The sequence below is a fragment of the Pleurodeles waltl genome, chromosome 10 (genome assembly GCF_031143425.1).
Source record: "Pleurodeles waltl isolate 20211129_DDA chromosome 10, aPleWal1.hap1.20221129, whole genome shotgun sequence".
Lineage (NCBI taxonomy): Eukaryota > Metazoa > Chordata > Amphibia > Caudata > Salamandridae > Pleurodeles > Pleurodeles waltl.
The window spans coordinates 258,771,578-258,788,741 of record NC_090449.1 but is presented as its reverse complement, the minus strand read 5'-3'; the positions used below and the strand labels follow the sequence as shown (position 1 = coordinate 258,788,741).

At 47.6% G+C, this 17,164-nt stretch overlaps 1 protein-coding gene across 1 annotated transcript; it reads right to left on the bottom strand.

Annotated features, from left to right (window-relative positions):
- Nucleotides 1-9,352: 9,352 nt before the first annotated feature.
- On the bottom strand, nucleotides 9,353-12,705 carry LOC138261438 (hemoglobin larval subunit alpha). Its single transcript, XM_069210386.1, has 3 exons — nucleotides 12,540-12,705; nucleotides 10,067-10,271; nucleotides 9,353-9,674 (listed from the first exon to the last, which is right to left on the bottom strand). Exons 1-3 carry the CDS (start codon nucleotides 12,632-12,634, stop codon nucleotides 9,546-9,548), a joined length of 429 nt encoding a protein of 142 aa, XP_069066487.1. The 5' UTR covers nucleotides 12,635-12,705; the 3' UTR covers nucleotides 9,353-9,545.
- Between the last annotated feature and the right edge of the window lie 4,459 nt (nucleotides 12,706-17,164).

Genomic DNA, 17,164 nt, shown 5'->3' with positions numbered 1-17,164 from the left:
GAGACAATGGCTCAAGTGTCTGGGGAAAGCGCCCCTGCCTTCACATCGGAGGAGTTGGAGAAACTCGTGGACGGGGTCGTCCCCCAGTACACGCTACTCTACGGTCCTCCAGACAAACAGGTAAGTACACTGGGAGCATGCTGTATGGGCTATGCCTGTGTGGAGAGGGGTGGATGTAAGAAGGGGGGGAGATTTAGGGGTGCATGAAACGACGGTGAGTGCATGTGCCATATGGCAAGGGTAGGGATGGGGGCCAATGACTGACGGTGGAGTTGGTAATAAGTTTCTCTTCCCCCTGTACAATTCATGTAGGTCAGCGCCCATCAGAAAAAAGATATTTGGCGTGCCATCGCCAAGGACATCCGGACCCTGGGGGTCTACCACAGACGGAGCACCCACTGCCGGAAGAGATGGGAGGACATTCGCCGCTGGAGCAAGAAGACAGCAGAGGCTCAGCTGGGGATGGCCTCCCAACGTGGGAGGGGTGCCCGTCGCACCATGACCCCCGTGATGTTCAGGATCCTGGCGGTAGCGTACCCGGAGTTGGATGGGCGCTTGAGGGCATCACAGCAGCTACAAGGGGGTGAGTACACTCTCATCCTGCTGATTTTGCGTGCAGTGGAGGTGTCTGGGTGGGGGAGGTGGGCTGTGGGTTTCCCTAGGCCAGGGCGAGTTCCGTAGACAAGGTCCCTCCGTAAGGCAGGCCATGTGGCACCCCACCCCACCTCTGTAGAGTGCCAAGTACACCTAGTCATACCCCTGTGTCATCCATGTGTGCAGATGTCGTCCATAGCCTAGTAGGCCATTTCCCAGGAATTTAACAGTGGAGCCCAAGAGCGCGGCGTAGTGCAGGGGGCTTCTGTGTCTGTCGTGTCCACCAACGGTAGCGGTAATGCATGCACTCAACATGTCTTTCTTCTGTCGCCCCCCCCTTTTGTGGTCTCCCTGTTCTTGTGTGCATTAGCATCATCAGGCAGAGGAGCAGTGGCACCGGAGCACGAGGGGGCTGCATCCCACATGGGCAGCACTATAGACTCGGACTTCACCAGTGGGACGGAGGGCGAGGGGAGCTCCATGGCGGGGACAGGAGCTGAGACCAGCGACACGGACTCGTCCTCTGATGGGAGCTCCCTTGTGGTGGCGGCAACATCTGTGCCCCCCCCATCTACAGGTACAGCCGCCACCCCCCCACCAGCACCGCCCTCCCAGCAGACCCTCAGCCTTTGCCCCGTGACCACTCACCTGGGAGGGTGGGCATCACCTTTGCCCCAGGCACCTCTGGCCCTGCCCCAGTCACCCCTGCTGCCCTCAGTGAGGAGGCCATTGACCTCCTCAGGTCCCTCACTGTTGGGCAGTCTACCATTTTGAATGCCATCCAGGGTGTAGAAAGGCAGTTGCAACAAACCACTGCATTCCTGAAGGGCATTCATTCTGGTTAGGCGGCCCTTCAGCGAGCTTTTCAGACTCTGGCCTCAGCACTGATGGCAGCCATTGTCCCTGTCTCTAGCCTCCCCCCTCCAACTTCCTCCACCCAGACCCAATCCCCTGTACCCTAGCCTATCACAAGCACACCTACAGACCAGCATGCACACACGTCAACACACAAGGGAAGCTCAGGCAAACATAAGCACCACACATCCCACAGGCACTCACGCAAGCATCAGACACATGCAGACACACCAACATCCACTGCCTCCATTCCCCTCCTCCTCATCTCCCTCCTCCCTCCCAGTCTCGTCTACACTCACACCTGCATGCACTACATCTACAGCCACTACTGCCATCACCAGCACACCCACCACCACACCCCGCTCACGTGCAGTCACCACCCCCACTACCATTCACACGTCCCCTGTGTCCTCTCCCAGTGTGTCTGTGACGCCACCTCCCAAGATACACAAACGCAGGCACACACCCACCCAACAGCCATCCACCTCACAACAGCCTCCAGAACATGCACCTTCACCCAAAGTCAGCAAACGAACATCTCCTACAACCACAGCCTCTTCCTCCACTCCCAAACCCCCTCCAGCTACCCGTCCCAGTGTCTCCAAAAAACTTTTCCTGTCCAACCTTGACCTCTTTCCCACACCTCCCCCACCACGTCTGTCTCCTAGGTCCCAAACTAGCACCTCAGCCACAACATCTCCTGGACCAGTGGTGCCTGTAGTCACTGGAATCTGGAGTGCACCGGCCACCAGGGCAGCCAGTGTGGCACAGAGCCACAGCACGGACAGTCCCACACCTGTCAAGCATCAAAAGTTGGCCAGTGCCCAGCGGGAGAGGGGGAAGACTCCAGCCACCAAAGCCGCTCCCAGGGGTCCCGGTGGGAGTGTGGAGTCACCTGCAACACCTTCCAGGGTGGGGAAGGGCCACAAGAAACCACGAAGGTCTGGGAAGAGCAGCACAGCGGAGGCGACCGCCATCATCCCCGCTGCCCAGTAGGCCACAGCCATCATCCCCGCTGGCCAGGAGGCCACCGCCATCATCCCCGCTGCCCAGGAGGCCACCGCCATCATCCCCGCTGCCCAGGACGCCACCTCCATCATCCCCGCTGGGACAGAGAGGACCGCCAGCACAAGCCACGCTGGGACAGAGAGGACCGCCAGCACAAGCCCCGCTGGGACAGAGAGGACCGCCAGCACAAGCCCCGCGGGGCTAGAGAGGACCGCCAGCACAAGCCCCGCTGGGCTAGAGAGTACCGCCAGCACAAGCCCCGCTGGGACAGAGAGGACCACCAGCACAAGCCCCGCTGGTACAGAGAGGACCGCCAGCAGCTGAGTCACTGCAAAGGAGCCCGCGGCTCCAAGCACCGCTGAACAGGGCACCGCCGCCTCAAGCACCGCTGAACAGGGCACCGCCGCTCCAAGCACCGCTGAACAGGGCACCGCCACTCCAAGCACCGCTGAACAGGGCACCGCCCCCTCAAGCACCACTGAACAGGGCACTGCCGCTCCAAGCACCGCTGTACAGGGCACCGCCGATCCAGGCACAGCTGAACAGGGCACCGCTGCTCCAAGCACCGCTGAACAGGGCACCGCCACCTCAGGCACCGCTGAACAGGGCACCGCCGCTCCAAGCACCGCTGAACAGGGCACGCCGCCTCAAGCACCGCTGAACAGGGCACCGCCTCCTCAAGCACCGCTGAACAGGGCACCACCGTCTCAAGCACCGCTGGCCCAGGAGCGCCAAGGGCACTGACGCTACTGAGTCCGTCATGAGCAGGATGAAGCACTCTGGGCACAAGGTCCCCTCCAGAACCAGTTGAGAGATACATCCACTACCTCTGTCCTTAGCAGGATGAAGCACTCTGGGCACAATGCCCCCTCCAGAACCAGTGGAGAGATACATCCACTACCTCTGTCCATAGCAGGATGAAGCACTCTGGGCACAATGCCCCCTCCAGAACCAGTGGAGAGCTACCTCCACTACCTCTGTCCTTACCAGGATGAAGCACTCTGGGCACAAGGCCCCCTCCAGAACCAGTGGAGAGGTACATCCACTACCTCTGTCCTTAGCAGGATGAAGCACTCTGGGCACAAGGCCCCCTCCAGAACCAGTGGAGAAAGGCATCCACTTGAGAGACTGTGGCTTTGCACTCCCCAGGGTGGAACAGTGGGCAACCCACCCACTGTAGAGACTTGAGAGACTGTGGCTTTGCACTCCCCAGGATTGAACAGTGGGCAACCCACCCACTATATAGACTTGAGAGACTGTGGCTTTGCACGCCCCAGGATTGAACAGTGGGCAACCCACCCACTGTAGAGACTTGAGAGACTCTGGATTTGCACTACCCAGGAAGCAACAGTGGGCATGTGGCCCTCTCGTGGATTTGGCGTCATGCAATCAAACAGCTGAGATGCCCCCCCTTTACCTCCCCCTGAGGTGCCTGTTTTCTTGCTCTCTGATACCCCTGCAGTGTTCTCTCCGTCATGGTCGGGGATCTTGTGTGGGCCTCGCCCATACCTTGTGGGCCCAGTGTTCCACGGACTTCATTGGAGCACTACCTGGACTCATAAGCTTGGTGTATATTTTGTTTATGGTGTATATATATATATATATTTTTGCCTACTTGATTTTAATATATTACAATGGTTACACTCATTTTCTTTTGTCTTTGCATTCTTCCGGGCGTTTGGGGGGTGTAACTATCATGTATAAATATGTATTAGTGTCTGTGTCGTAGTGGGTAAAGGGGGGGTGGGGGTATTGCGTGTGTGTGTCCCTGTTTTTTCCGGCATTCATGCTCCTGGTAGAGGAGCAGGAAGACTATCGCAGGGAGAATTTGGAGTTCCGGCTCCATGGCGTCCTGGTTCCTCGTGGGGTGTGTAGAGGTGAGCGTTTTCCCTTCGAAATCCTGTTTCCACTGTGTTTTAATCTGCAGTGAATCCGCCCCGGAAAAGGTGGCGGATTGGTAGGTTGTGATACTGTGGGCAGTACATTGTCCTCTGCCTGTCTGTTGACGGTGACCGCCAAGCTGTTTGTACCGCCGTGGCGGTCGGAGTGTTAAAGTGGCTGTCTTTGTTGGCGGTTTCCGCCACGGTCGTAACTGCAATTTTTTTACCGCCAGCCTGTTGGCGGTCTTACCGCCGCTTTAACTTAGACCGCCAGGGTTGTAATGACCACCTTGGTGATGCACAAATTATACATATTCACTGAACCCCGATTTCCACATATCATTTGTGGGCAATATAGTTTTAGCAGTAAAACTGTATCTACGTGCAAATTTAGAGGCTATTTCAAAGGGAATTGTGCTGCCTTACACTCACACACCATGCTTTCATAATTTATTTGTGAGAGTGGGCTCCAAAATGCCTCAACGGCTACATACCACACCCTTACAACTCTCCTGCTGAATGGACCTGGTCATTTGCTACTCTTTGTGTGATGCTTGGATTCTTCATAATCCCTATGAGTTCAGCGATAAAACGTTAGTGGCAGCATCCCCACTCTAAAAATTGTTACAGCACCACTAGAACAAGTAGGGGATTGACGGGACAGTGTTGAGCCTGCTGGACATAAAGCAGGGGGTCAGCAATGGAGTCTATTTCAGAATTAAACATGAATGCTCTAAATGTGGAGGAAACCATCCACACACTCATTGTGGAAACTAGATTGGAGGTGGACAAGGAAGACATGTAGGTGGATGGCAACAAAAGACATAGAGGGTGGGCACGGATAGACTAGGACAATTTGGAAATGGCTCTTATACCAATAAAAAGAGAATATCAGCAATTGTGGCTACAGTTTTATGACAAAAAAGGTGATGCAGCAATACTGTTAAATAGTTTTCAGTTTGTATTTAGGCTTGGTTATGAGAGTGCGGTGAGGAAGAGGAAATACACTCAGCAAAAGAGTATTTGTAGGTGGTGTTGAGTAACTTTATGAAGGAAGCAAGAGAAGGTTGGTTGACGGGTCCTTTTGATTCATGGCTACTAGACAGAGTAATTATTTCCCCAATAAGCAAGTGCAGAGGAAATTAAAAGATGAGTTTTTACTAATACAACACCTATATTGTTATGACTATATACGAGCTCTGTTAAGTATTCACCAGTAGGCGATGACATCGAGTTAGGAGTGGGTGCCTATGCGGCAAAAAGCAACATTGTCAGCACTTAGACTTTTGATGGTGGAGCCGGATGATTCTGAGGCATGTTGAATGTAGCTTGGTGGTCAGTCGTTTGTAGATAAGGATATACCAGTGAGCTGTCCTGTATATTCTATATTTTGGTTACTATTTGAGAATTTTGGGTCTTTGCTCGTTGGTCATATTTAAGTCAGGAATTTCATCAGTTACACATTACTTGAATGATTTCTGTTTTTTGTGGGGTCGCTTGACCCTTCTTAGTGCCAGCAGTTACTGTATGGTATTCATAAACTGATGTTGAATTTGGCTGATCCTTTGACCCATGGGAAAACAGTTGGGCCAAGTATGGTTTTGACATTGAATCTTGGCATTGGAAACTGTTTGGGTGAAGCTGGAGGTGTGGTTACCAGAATACAAGTTATGGGGTTTGTTAATTGTTGGGCGTAATGCTTCTGAAGAGTACATTAAAAATGTGTGATATTCACGTTGTAGGATTACTGCTTCACAAGCTGTCACTGTCGATAGGGTGGGGGCAGGATTTAAGGAGTGTAAAGTCTTCTTGGTTAGGTTTAATGGCAAATCCCTGTGAGGGTGGGCAAGGAGGTGGCAAAGTCCATTGATATTACTTTCAGGTACATCAGATGTAGTCGTCTTTGGGCTGTGTTGGCCAGGGATGTGGCCAGAAGAATGGAATTAGGAAGGCCACAACATTACATTTAATGAAGATGTTCCTCTTTTTGTGGCACTGGTGTCATGGGGCAAGTATATCCAGAATAAGAAAGTGTTGTTTAATATGGACCAATTGTCAGTGGCAAATGTTGTCAACAGGTAGTCCACACGGGATATAGAGATTTTATAGCTATTGAAACTATTTGTGCTGGGATATATGCATCATAGCATAATTTTGAGAGCAAAGCATGTCCAGGGCATTGATATTCACAGTGTGGATGTGTTATCTCACTTGCAGTGGAAAAGAGTCTGTGGGCTTTCACTGGAACCAGACCCCCGATGTCAGAGGACTTGTGGAAGTGGGAGGTGGAGAATGATTGAGTTGATTGAATGTTATTTGCTGTTGTCAACGTCATAGGCTTGGGTGGAATTATTGGCACCAGGAGCTCAGAGATGACCTTTGGAGACTGACGATATGGTTCATTTCATTACATCAATAATTGGGAAAAAAATGATTTGGTCACCATAGAGGGTAAGCTGGAAGGGACTGCATTTTATAGCATGCTGCTGTGGGGTGTGAGCCATCTGCAGTGGACATGGGTAGGAGGATTGTAGAAGGGTGAGTGAGGGAGAGATAGGAGGTGGAAAACAATAGCTTTGTTATGTTTTGTTATGTCGGTTTTTACCTGCTCTGCGCTATATATGTAGGTATGGAAATGAAGTAGTGTTATTTTCATTGATGATGGTGTGTTTTATGGGACCTTTCTTGTCAGAGCTTTTCGGTGCAGGGTGGTTTGTACTGGGACGAGGTGGTTAAAAAATAGCGGGTGTTGAAATGTGTCTAAGAGAATCAAAGTCTGATCAAAGGAGTAAGGATAGGTTGGTGTTGTTAAAGGAATACATGGCGGTATCTTTATACCCAGTAAATTGGTGGTAATTGTCACTCTGAGTTAAGGAGGAGGAAATGGGTTTTTAGACAGGAGGATAGTTCTAAGTTTTTTGTTTTCAACTCCTTATGGTGTTGTGTAAAGTTCTGTCGTTACTGAACAAAGCTAAGGGTTTTCTTACACCTTCATTTAGGATAGGTATGGCTGCAGGAGCAAGTGGGTGCTGTATGTAGAGGATAAGGATGTTGGGGAGATGGAGATAAGAGCGTTATAAACCATATGAGCATCCATATTGGATATTTTTGTGAGTTTGTGTTTTAGTTGTTATTGTTGCTAGTTGTGTTACATGTTGTGTAGAAGGCATGGGGAGGGGCTACATAGCAATCTTGGTATGTGGTCATTCTTTTATCAAATGGGCAGCACGACAGGCAGAGCAGGGGCGCTTCGGAAAACAATTGGGGTTTGAGAACTCAAAGCTTTAAGTGAAATGGTGGCGAAGAGGAAGTGTGTGATGGGGACAGCTATTGCACACTCAGACAGTTATTCAAAACCAGGGGTTGTCCCACCTGGAGGAAAGTTTCACAGTGCCGTTGAAAGGTTTGGTTTTGCTAAAAAAATATGAAAGACGTCACAGAGTCTATGGTCGGAAAAGGACCTCTTGTGGACTCGGTTCATTACTTTGGGAAGCTGACAAGGTTCAAGGAACCCGGACTCTGTAAATAAAGCTGGTAGGAAGCCAAATAGAGAAATGAGGATATTTTGAGGTGGAATGAATAAGCAGAATTATGCCCTGTGATGTCAGATTTAAAGATTGTCAGTTTTTTTTAGATGTGGGGTGCACTAATCAGTTATGGGGATGGAGTTGCAACTGATCCAGTTGCAAGACACGTTGGCCAGAGTGCTTTAGGAAAGGTTGTGGTAAGAGTAGGATTGGGAAGAGGGTCAGAAAAACGCCTTTCCCAAGGGTTTTTCTGGGTGGTAGGTTTACCTTCAGTTTTAGGTTTTAACATAGGTTGGATTTGTTACTGGGTGGGTGGAACGGCTGGGGGAGGGAATGGATGGAGCTTGGAAATGTTAAAAGTTCATTGGTAAAGAAACAGAAGGCGTTGGTATGTGAATAAGTTGAATTACCCAAGGTATGAACAAGAAATGAGGTACATCGGCATTAAGCACAATTGAATGATGGTTATTTGGAGGTAGAGGGTGTTCATTGGTTAGCTTTTGAATTCTCTTTAGTGATGCCTTAATATTAGTCTGTTAGTCTGTATAGTGATGTGTCAAGGATGTTATTGATGTCATGTGCGCCTCTCTCATTAAAGTGCTTTTAATGTATAGAGTGGTTTCAGGAATGTGCCTTCTTGTCTGATTAAAAACCTGGGGGGCAAGTGGCCTTGGAGGTCTCCTCGGAAGGGTGGTGCACTCCGGGGACCTCTGGGGCTGGCACTAGGTAGGAGTAAGGCGGGAGGGGTTAGCTATGTGATGGTCAGGGCACTGGGTCAGCTTTGTGGATTAGAGACGCATGTCGGTACCAAGGAGAGTAGGGGCTACATAGAGAGCCCCACTCTTCCTCCCCTGCAGAAGGGGTAACAACAGGATTTATTGGGTAACTGTAGGTTAGGATGGGTTTAGTTTTGATCGCACAGGTGTGCAATGTTGTTTTGTAGAATGTAAAGGAGTTGGCGCAGATGAGCAGGTGCAGCAAAGGCAGCTTTAGAGTCTGTTTTAGGGACTAACATAGGTTGGTTCCTCTGCTGAGTGGGCGGATCAGATCAGGGTGGGGGGGGATGAAGGTTGTTAGAGTTCAGAGTTCACTGGCAAGAAACAGAAGGCCTTGGCATGTCACGCAGGGTATGAAAAGGAAACGCAGTACATTCGTATTTGGTACATCTGAAGGGTGGTTATTTATGCGTACCAGATGTTAGCTGGTTGGCTTCTGATTCTTGTTTAGTCTGGCCTTAATGTTAAATCTATATGGTGATATGCCAAAGCCATTGTAGACGTTTCTCATGAAAGCAGTCACTTCCACACACTTTAATGTGTAGCATGGTTTCTGGGGACCCCTGGAGGCACCCACACAACTACATGGGCATGCTTTTTTGTGCTTCATGTCCAACATCAGTGAAGTGAAGGCCTGAGGTATGCCAGGCCGTCCCACAAAGTCAACTTCCTTCAACAAGTCAGAGAACAATTGTATACAAATGGCCCAGAATGAAGTTTCACAGTTTTATTAAGATGTACAAAAGAAACAATTGACCAGATCTGATGGAACAGGTAGCACAAAATAATGACTGTTCTACAAAATGGATTGTAGGCTCTCTAAGCTTTCTACAAGCTTCTATGTGTACCATCCTGAAGGTCATCTTGTTTTGCTGTAGACGGTCTTCCTGAGGTACGACCACAGTTTATCTGTACTTTGAGGTCAGGACGGCAGACACTGCGGCCAGGAACTTGTCCCAGGCAGCCTGGCACTGAGGGGTGAAGTCGGCAGGGAAGTGGGCAGCCAGCACAGCCTGAATGCAGTGAGACAGTAGCTGAAAGAGAGGAAAGCAAAAGTTGAGCACCACAACAATGGAACATGTGCAATGTGTGCCCTGTCAAGCCCTGATCTAATGAACTTTGTTTCATCCTACAAAACAAATTCTCCTTCTTGCCTATGTGGGTGCAAATTGGGTACCTGCCACTTTGCTAACCCTGATATCACATTTTTGTGGGTGCACCCCAAATGTGCAGCTCGATCATGATTGGCTCCTCTGTGTCTGTCAGTTTCAGAAATGCATAAAGAACAGTGTGCAGTTATTATTGTAGAAAAGAAGTTCATCATTTTGCTTCAAACTATATCTAACAAATCTAAAAACGGAGACCAACTGTTAATTAGTTTTTTTTAATGTATCCACGTTTTTGGTTTAAAATGATCTTGGCTCACCTGGAAGTTTCCGGGGTCCACGCGGAGGTTGTAGGCGTGCAGGTCGCTCAATTTAGACAGGGCCTGGTCCATGCTATCGATGTGCTTGGCTGCTTCACCGATGGCGCTTAGGACCTTGCCTCCATGTCGTTTCACGTCAGCAGAGCCCGGGGAGAGGTCGAAGTGGCTGAAGTAGGTCCTAGTCTGGCCGAAGCTGGCAAATAGCCTGGAAAAAAATGTCATCTTTTATAAACACCGTACTAAACACCACACTGTTTGCAACTATGTAAGCATTTTAGCCCTCCCATTTCTCCCCATTCTTAAAATAAGAACTACACACATAAAGCGCCTCGTTTAAAATCTAAAACTGGTAATAGACATTTTTTGTAGAAATAGATCAATGTCAAAGGAATAACGAACATGTTTTATAACAGGTAGAAAAAATTGAGCAAATGTTTTGGGCAAAACATATTTGATCGTTGATCGGCACGCGGCGCTGTCGCTTCTGCTAATTTATTAACAAATTAACCCTTTGGCCGTAGCTCCTATTTCCAACGGTCAAGCTTCGTGTCGCCCCACGTTCGCTCAAACTGCATGAAACGGAGATTACTGGAGGCCAGGGTCCTGATACTGTAGTACTCATGACTTCTCATCTATAAGCTGTAACATACAGGCTGCACCCACTTCCCACCTTCCAGGGGGTGCTAATATTTATTATTTCACCATCTCATCATAAACTCTTACGACCCCACAAGCTCTAATTCTTTCCACTCGCCGTCTGTATCCTCTTCCTGCCTCACTCATAGGTCCTGACCCCTTTCCACCACGTCGATGGATCTAACTTGTTAATACACCATAATTTCAAATCGATCACTCCTCCACAAAAACTTTCAAAACTTCCTACACCCTTAGAGATTCTAAACACTTACCACATTCTCAGAGATGCTAAGATCGTCTCACCTTCTAGAGCAATTCAACCTGCTATTACTACTCCCCAAACCCTGCCCTCTAAGCACTGCTTAGATTCTGACCTCCTAGCACCACTTAGGTTGCAATCTCTAACCACCAACCCACAAATTCTAACCTTTGACTAATGACCTGCATTGTAACCTGTTACCACCAATAGTGTGGAACCTCCTTCTACCTCCTCAAAGGCGCTATTCTCCTTACACCGCCACCAATGCCCTAACCCAGAGCTTCCCAAACTGTGGGTTGTGAGCCAATAGTGGGTCATGAGCAGAATTTTGGTGGGCCATGAAAGTCCAAGGAATTAATAAAGATGTCTGTAAATTCTGTATTTGTATTGTCACATTTGGTGCCTTCAAATACAGAGGTGAAATGTCAGGCTATGTCTTCCGACAAATTGCTTCTTATTTTCTTAATGTTGGAATTGCCAATTCCACACTTATTTGCAGTCAGAGAAATAAATAAAAGAAAGGCTGTAGGATGTCATTTTTGCACCACACAACAAATGTAAATACCTCGACATCAACTTAGCCATTCAATAGTTAGGAAAGCAAAAATGAAGCACATTGTTTTTGTAATTCTCACATGCGATGGAAACAAAGATTTTAACAGGATCAAAAATACTTGGTGATGCACAAATGATAAATAATCACTGAAACCTAGTTTTCACACATCATTTATGTGCTATATAGTTTTATCAGTAAAACAATGTGCCTGTGAACAGTCAGTGGCCATTTCAATGAAAACGTGCTGTCTGTAAATGACTGCGGGCTACTGCACGGAGCTTTAGTTACAGTAATAAATAGCCCATCTCATGCCCAATGAAGCTAGGTGGGTCACAACACTTTGTTGTTCTAAAATTTGTGTCTCACACCACCTGAATACTTTCTAACTTCTTACAGCTCCCAAGGGTCCCTAAACCTGCATGTTACTAATCCGCGCCCAAAAATATTTCTCCGGTGCGTGAACCGCCAACTTCAGATCCCAGCAGGATGCCTCATCCTTCCAAATGAAGCAAAGCTGGGTCACTGCCCCTCTTAAAGGCTTCAGGAAAAGCTGCCAACCCTTGTAAAGAAAGCCTCAGCACTACTGCTGGCTGCTAATGTGATCTACCCAAGATATGGCGTCGTGCCATACCAACAAGTGTTGTTGCCCTTATCAAGGTATGCCAGGAATGTGTGCCAACAGTGTAGCCAAATCAACGCACATTTACACGAGGCTAAAAGTACACCACCAATACACGGTGACATTCAGGCTATATTTTTAAACTCCTGTAACATTTTAATTTGCACGCGTTCCCCTAGCACGGTTAGAAACCAACCTCAGCTCACTCTGCCAACTTCTAAACCAAAAGAAAGCTGTTTATGGGATGCGTCGCCCGACAGACTCTGACCACCTACACTGGCCTGATCACTCTCAGTGCCTGGCATACCGTGTGCCCCTAAGTGGATGCTATCTGAAATAAAAGGTTACACGTGATAATCAATAACATGACGTGTTAGAAGTTAGGCGCTATCATTAGTCTCACCTGTCCAAGGCTTCACCTCCGAGGGCATCGCAGTGGCCAGAGATCTTTCCGCAGAGGCCGACCACCAGGGCCTTTTCTTCAGCTGACAGAACCATCTTGAGAGTTGAGTGCTGGCGGGCTCAGGGTCGACCAAAGATGGAAGTTAGAGACAGTCCATGCTGTGCGCTGGACAGAGCCCGTTTTAAAGGGGAAGGGGGACGAGGAGCCTGGCAACCTTCCAACGTGATTGGTCAGTTTTGGGTTTCACCCAAGGAGGCGGGGCTATCTTATCTCTCCTGAAACACTCCAAGGAGTAGGGGGTCTTGGCAGTATGACGTGCAAAAAGACCTTATCGGCATGTCACGTTTTTCAGTGACTTGACAAAAAAAGAAATAAAGGTCTGGAATAAGAAAGTCCTATTTTTTTTTACAGTGTATTACAATGCTGTATGCTATTACTGTTATAGCAATATGTCCTTCTTCCAAAAGCCTCATTCATAATTTAAATAAATCAAAAATGGCGCAGTAACAGTTCTTTTTATGAAACATCTCACCTCATTGCTGCTCTGACCATGGGGATGATAGAATGTTAAATATTGTACAACTTATAAAGGCATCACAAAATGTCCCCAACTTGAAATGAGGTAAAAATCAGGGGCTAATAGGTACAAAGGTTTAGGTTATGAACTCTGCGTAAAATGGACCGGTACTATCCGCTCCTGAGTACCGGCAATTTTTTATTTTGAGAGGGACAGTACCGGCACATCTCGAGAAAAACGTAATACTTTTAATTGGAGAGTACCGGTGCTTTTTGGAAAGAAGCAGGTACTCTGGTACACAGTACCTGCACTTTCATTTTTCCATTTCAAGCACTGGTTATGAATGAATAGCAACTTTTTGAGGTGCTCATAAATCCAGTATTAATGGTGATGTTTTTTTCACGGTTTATACAGAAGGGTGTGCCTTTTATGCGTCCTGTGCTGAATGTTGGTCGTGATGTCTTAACAACGTGCACAGCTTGCCATGCTCCACCCACTAGCTACGTAGTACACAGTATTGAAGTGCTAGACCTACTCACAATCAGCATCAGTTTCACCTTGGGTGTGCATATTCAGCAGATGGCTCTTGAGCTTCTACATTAGTCAAACTACACTTTTTTGACAACCTTCGGAAATTAATTGTCATTCCTTCTTTCATAATAACTTGCTTTTCGTATTGCGCTTTAAACCTCAATGTTGCTGTCACTAATCACTTCCAAGGATGTTATTGTTGAGTTAAACAGTACTCAACTTGCTGAACTTGTAAAGGTGGACTGCTAAGTTGGTCATGCCAGGATTTGAACCTGTGACCTGCAGTTTACAGCCAGTGTTAGTGGTGAAACCTTAACTCATTGAGCCATTTTGCCAGCTGAATAACTACAAAAGTGTTAAACTTTCTCCACCACAAAATCATTTAGTCACCTTGAAGGTGCCACCGATTGTAAGAAGGGCTGACACGATTGCAAGCGCAGAACTAAAGAGAAATTGTCCAAGAACCAAAAGGCAGCACTGCAAACTGGAGGTGAAAGTCCAGCACCCCAGGGGCACCTGGATGAGCTGGAGGAGATGGTGGCAGAGGTCATCCCAGAGGAGCTGGTCATCGGAGTCTCAGGACAGGACAGTGCAGACTCCCAAGACCTACCACAAATGAAGGATAAGTTGCAGTGCGGGGCAGTCTTGAAACTTACAAATGGCAGATGGGGGAGGCCCATAGGACACACTGAATGCATGCAGAAAGGTTGTATGGGGACACAATAAAGGCCAAACACTTCTAATACACTCTCGCCCCCCCCCCCATATTCACAGACCATTTCTCACCCCTCAAATCAGTCCCTTCACTGTTGCAACTAAACCACCTGCTTAGGTGTAACACTCAATGGGCAACATGTACTACGCTTCTTGCACAGTGTGGGCCAACATGAACTGCAATGTACCTCAATGCACCATTGGGAATGGGCACAAACGTGATCACAGACAACGCATGGGGCATGTCTGTGATTATCATCTGTGCTGCTGCACAAGCAGCTTCAATGTCACCATGCTGCAAGGTTGCCTTTGAAGTGGGGATGGTTGGTGTCCTGAACAAAGGGACACCTTCATGCATAACATCCGCTACAAGTGTTCACTGTCTCACTTGGGGCCCATATTTATAAGCCCTTACTGCAACATTATCATCCTATTGATTGATGCTAATGTGGACTCAAGCTGCCCATTCCCCTTGTGCTACATTAACAGTCACACAATGCATGCATAGATCTACTTTGTACATCCTTGCATCACAATATGACCCTGTCAGATATGATGTATGAAAGGGAAAATGTCTTACGCTGGAGGGAAGAACAAATGGGGAAGACAATCCATAAAGAGTGCCCTGTGCTATCTTTTAGCTTTATTTGTGTTAGAGGGATGGAAGTGGGTGGTATTTCCACCTGCATCCTCCTAGCCACTTAGTTGTGTTCAGCATTCTGTACCACACATCGTATCGTTGAACCACCTCATGTGTATGTGTGCAAATAGGAAGGTCTACCTTCCAGCAAAAGAACACCCAGCCCAGAAATGCAGGCATCCATGCAGCTATGCTACAAGGAAACCTGCGGTGCACGGATGAGTGTTGTTTTGCAGGAAAGTAGAAATTCCTGTTTGCACACATATGTACAAGGTGGTTGAATTGCACAATGGGTGGTGCAGGATGCTGAACACATGACTCAAATTGTCTAGGAGGATGCATATGGACAGCTTACACCCTTCCATCACTCTAACAATACACATGGGATTGGGATGGCAGAGGAGTTAGTTACTTACTCAAATATTTGTAAAATCAAATGCAAATCATTCTGTACCTCTCCATTTGTGGCATGAGCACAAATCCCTAACAATGCTCATGGCATGCATGTGTAACACAGTCAAATCAATGAAAGGGGTACATATGCAGAAGTCCATGATAAGTCATTCACAGTAGGTGTAACACCGTGGGAAATGTAGACTGGTAGATTGTGTCAATTGTTACTCCATAGAAATGATGCTCAGGTGGCACAGTATGCCACCAGGGGTCCATAAATGTGTGTGTTGATGTGTGGGTCTGTGCCGTGTCACTAAGCCACCAGTAGCAAGTCAATTATGACTCATGTCAACAGCCACTACAATCCTAGATTGACATTTCACTTACCCATTGCAGAGGATGATTTCTTACCTCCTATGGAGATTCCTGGCCTGGAAATCACTGATGATTTGGGTGACTAGCTGCCGGACATCAATGCTGACACTCTCCAGGATGTTCTTGGTACCTTCCAGACACCATCTCCAGTCAAATGAAGGACACACCGCATTACCGGGTCTCCACATGAACCACACAACCACCAACACACAGCACTGACAAGTACAGCCACAGCCCAGGACTCTAAGGACCCAGATATTACATTTCATAAGACAGCAGTAGGAGTCGAGCGGGAGCTGGCACAGCAGGTGCAGGTGCGGATGGAGACCATGGTTAGCAGTCTTGATAGAGTGCAGAGATGCCTCAGTCTGAATAAGGACAACTCGTCTGCCATCAGAGGCACCTACACTCCTCTACATGGACTCCAGCTGTCCCTGGCCGACATAGCCGCTGTCCTGACGCAAAGGCTGGAACAACTACGCTCCCAGAGTGGCAGTACGGTGATTGACAACAGGATGTGGGCTACCCAAAATATTCTGGTGTCCATGAAGCAGATTCTGGCCTCCCTCCTTGAAAACAAGGCTGCCCACCACCGTGATGTAGCTGCTGTGTTGCAAAACCAGCAGTTCTTCCTTGCTGCAGTGATGCCTTTCACTTTCCAACAAATGGCAGTCTCCAGGACCTTTTATTCCACATCTCTAACCCTTGATGTGTGTGTGCCCCCCTCAACTTCAACACCAGCACCACCCATCGCACTGTACATTGTACATCATCTGAAACAAAACTTGCACATGGTAAAATGTTACCAAATTCACATATGTTCTGTTTTTTTTTTCAGTCATCGATTGACTGTTTCAAATGTATGCATTGTGTGAAGCTATTACAATGAGTACTGAACAAAAATACGTGTGGCTTTCTGTCAGACACAAAGCCACACACATAGACTCACATATTAGTAAGGTGACTGATAGAATTGCGGGCTCCCACAAAATTTCTGAGTCTTCCAAGTATGTATTAAACAGGTACCATTTAAGTTTACAAAGTTTACATATGGCATGCTTGCTGCAGAACATATGTGTCTGGAAATATCTCTGATGATTGTACCAGTACAACATTGATGTGACAAACAAAATAGGCATATGTAAGACTGTAAGGGGCAACCATTAGTGTACCCAGTATCTTTTTCCCAAATGAGGTGGAGTGCAATGTTCTAAACTTTTGAACGATGAATGTTACATGACTTACCAAAACCAATAGATGGTGCCTGATTACCTGTTTTTGAATTTGTATCCAGGCACAATCAGAGTGTCAGGAACAGCACTGAATAGTGTATTAAGTAGCTGATGTCATACTGCTGCCAATCAGACAGGTACTTGGCCATAGGGTAAACAGATAGTCACACATATAAATCAATACTGAATGCACACCCAAAGGCATTAGTGTAAGGTGACCAGG

What these genes read in the sequence shown, in the direction of transcription:
- LOC138261438 (XM_069210386.1), bottom strand. Translation starts at nt 12,634, where the DNA reads ATGGTTCTGTCAGCTGAAGAAAAGGCCCTGGTGGTCGGCCTCTGCGGA. An exon ending in GGAGGTGAAGCCTTGGACAG is followed by an intron (nt 10,272 to 12,539) that starts GTGAGACTAATG and finishes ATTTTTTTCCAG; the next exon opens with GCTATTTGCCAGCTTCGGCC. An exon ending in TGGACCCCGGAAACTTCCAG is followed by an intron (nt 9,675 to 10,066) that starts GTGAGCCAAGAT and finishes CCTCTCTTTCAG; the next exon opens with CTACTGTCTCACTGCATTCA.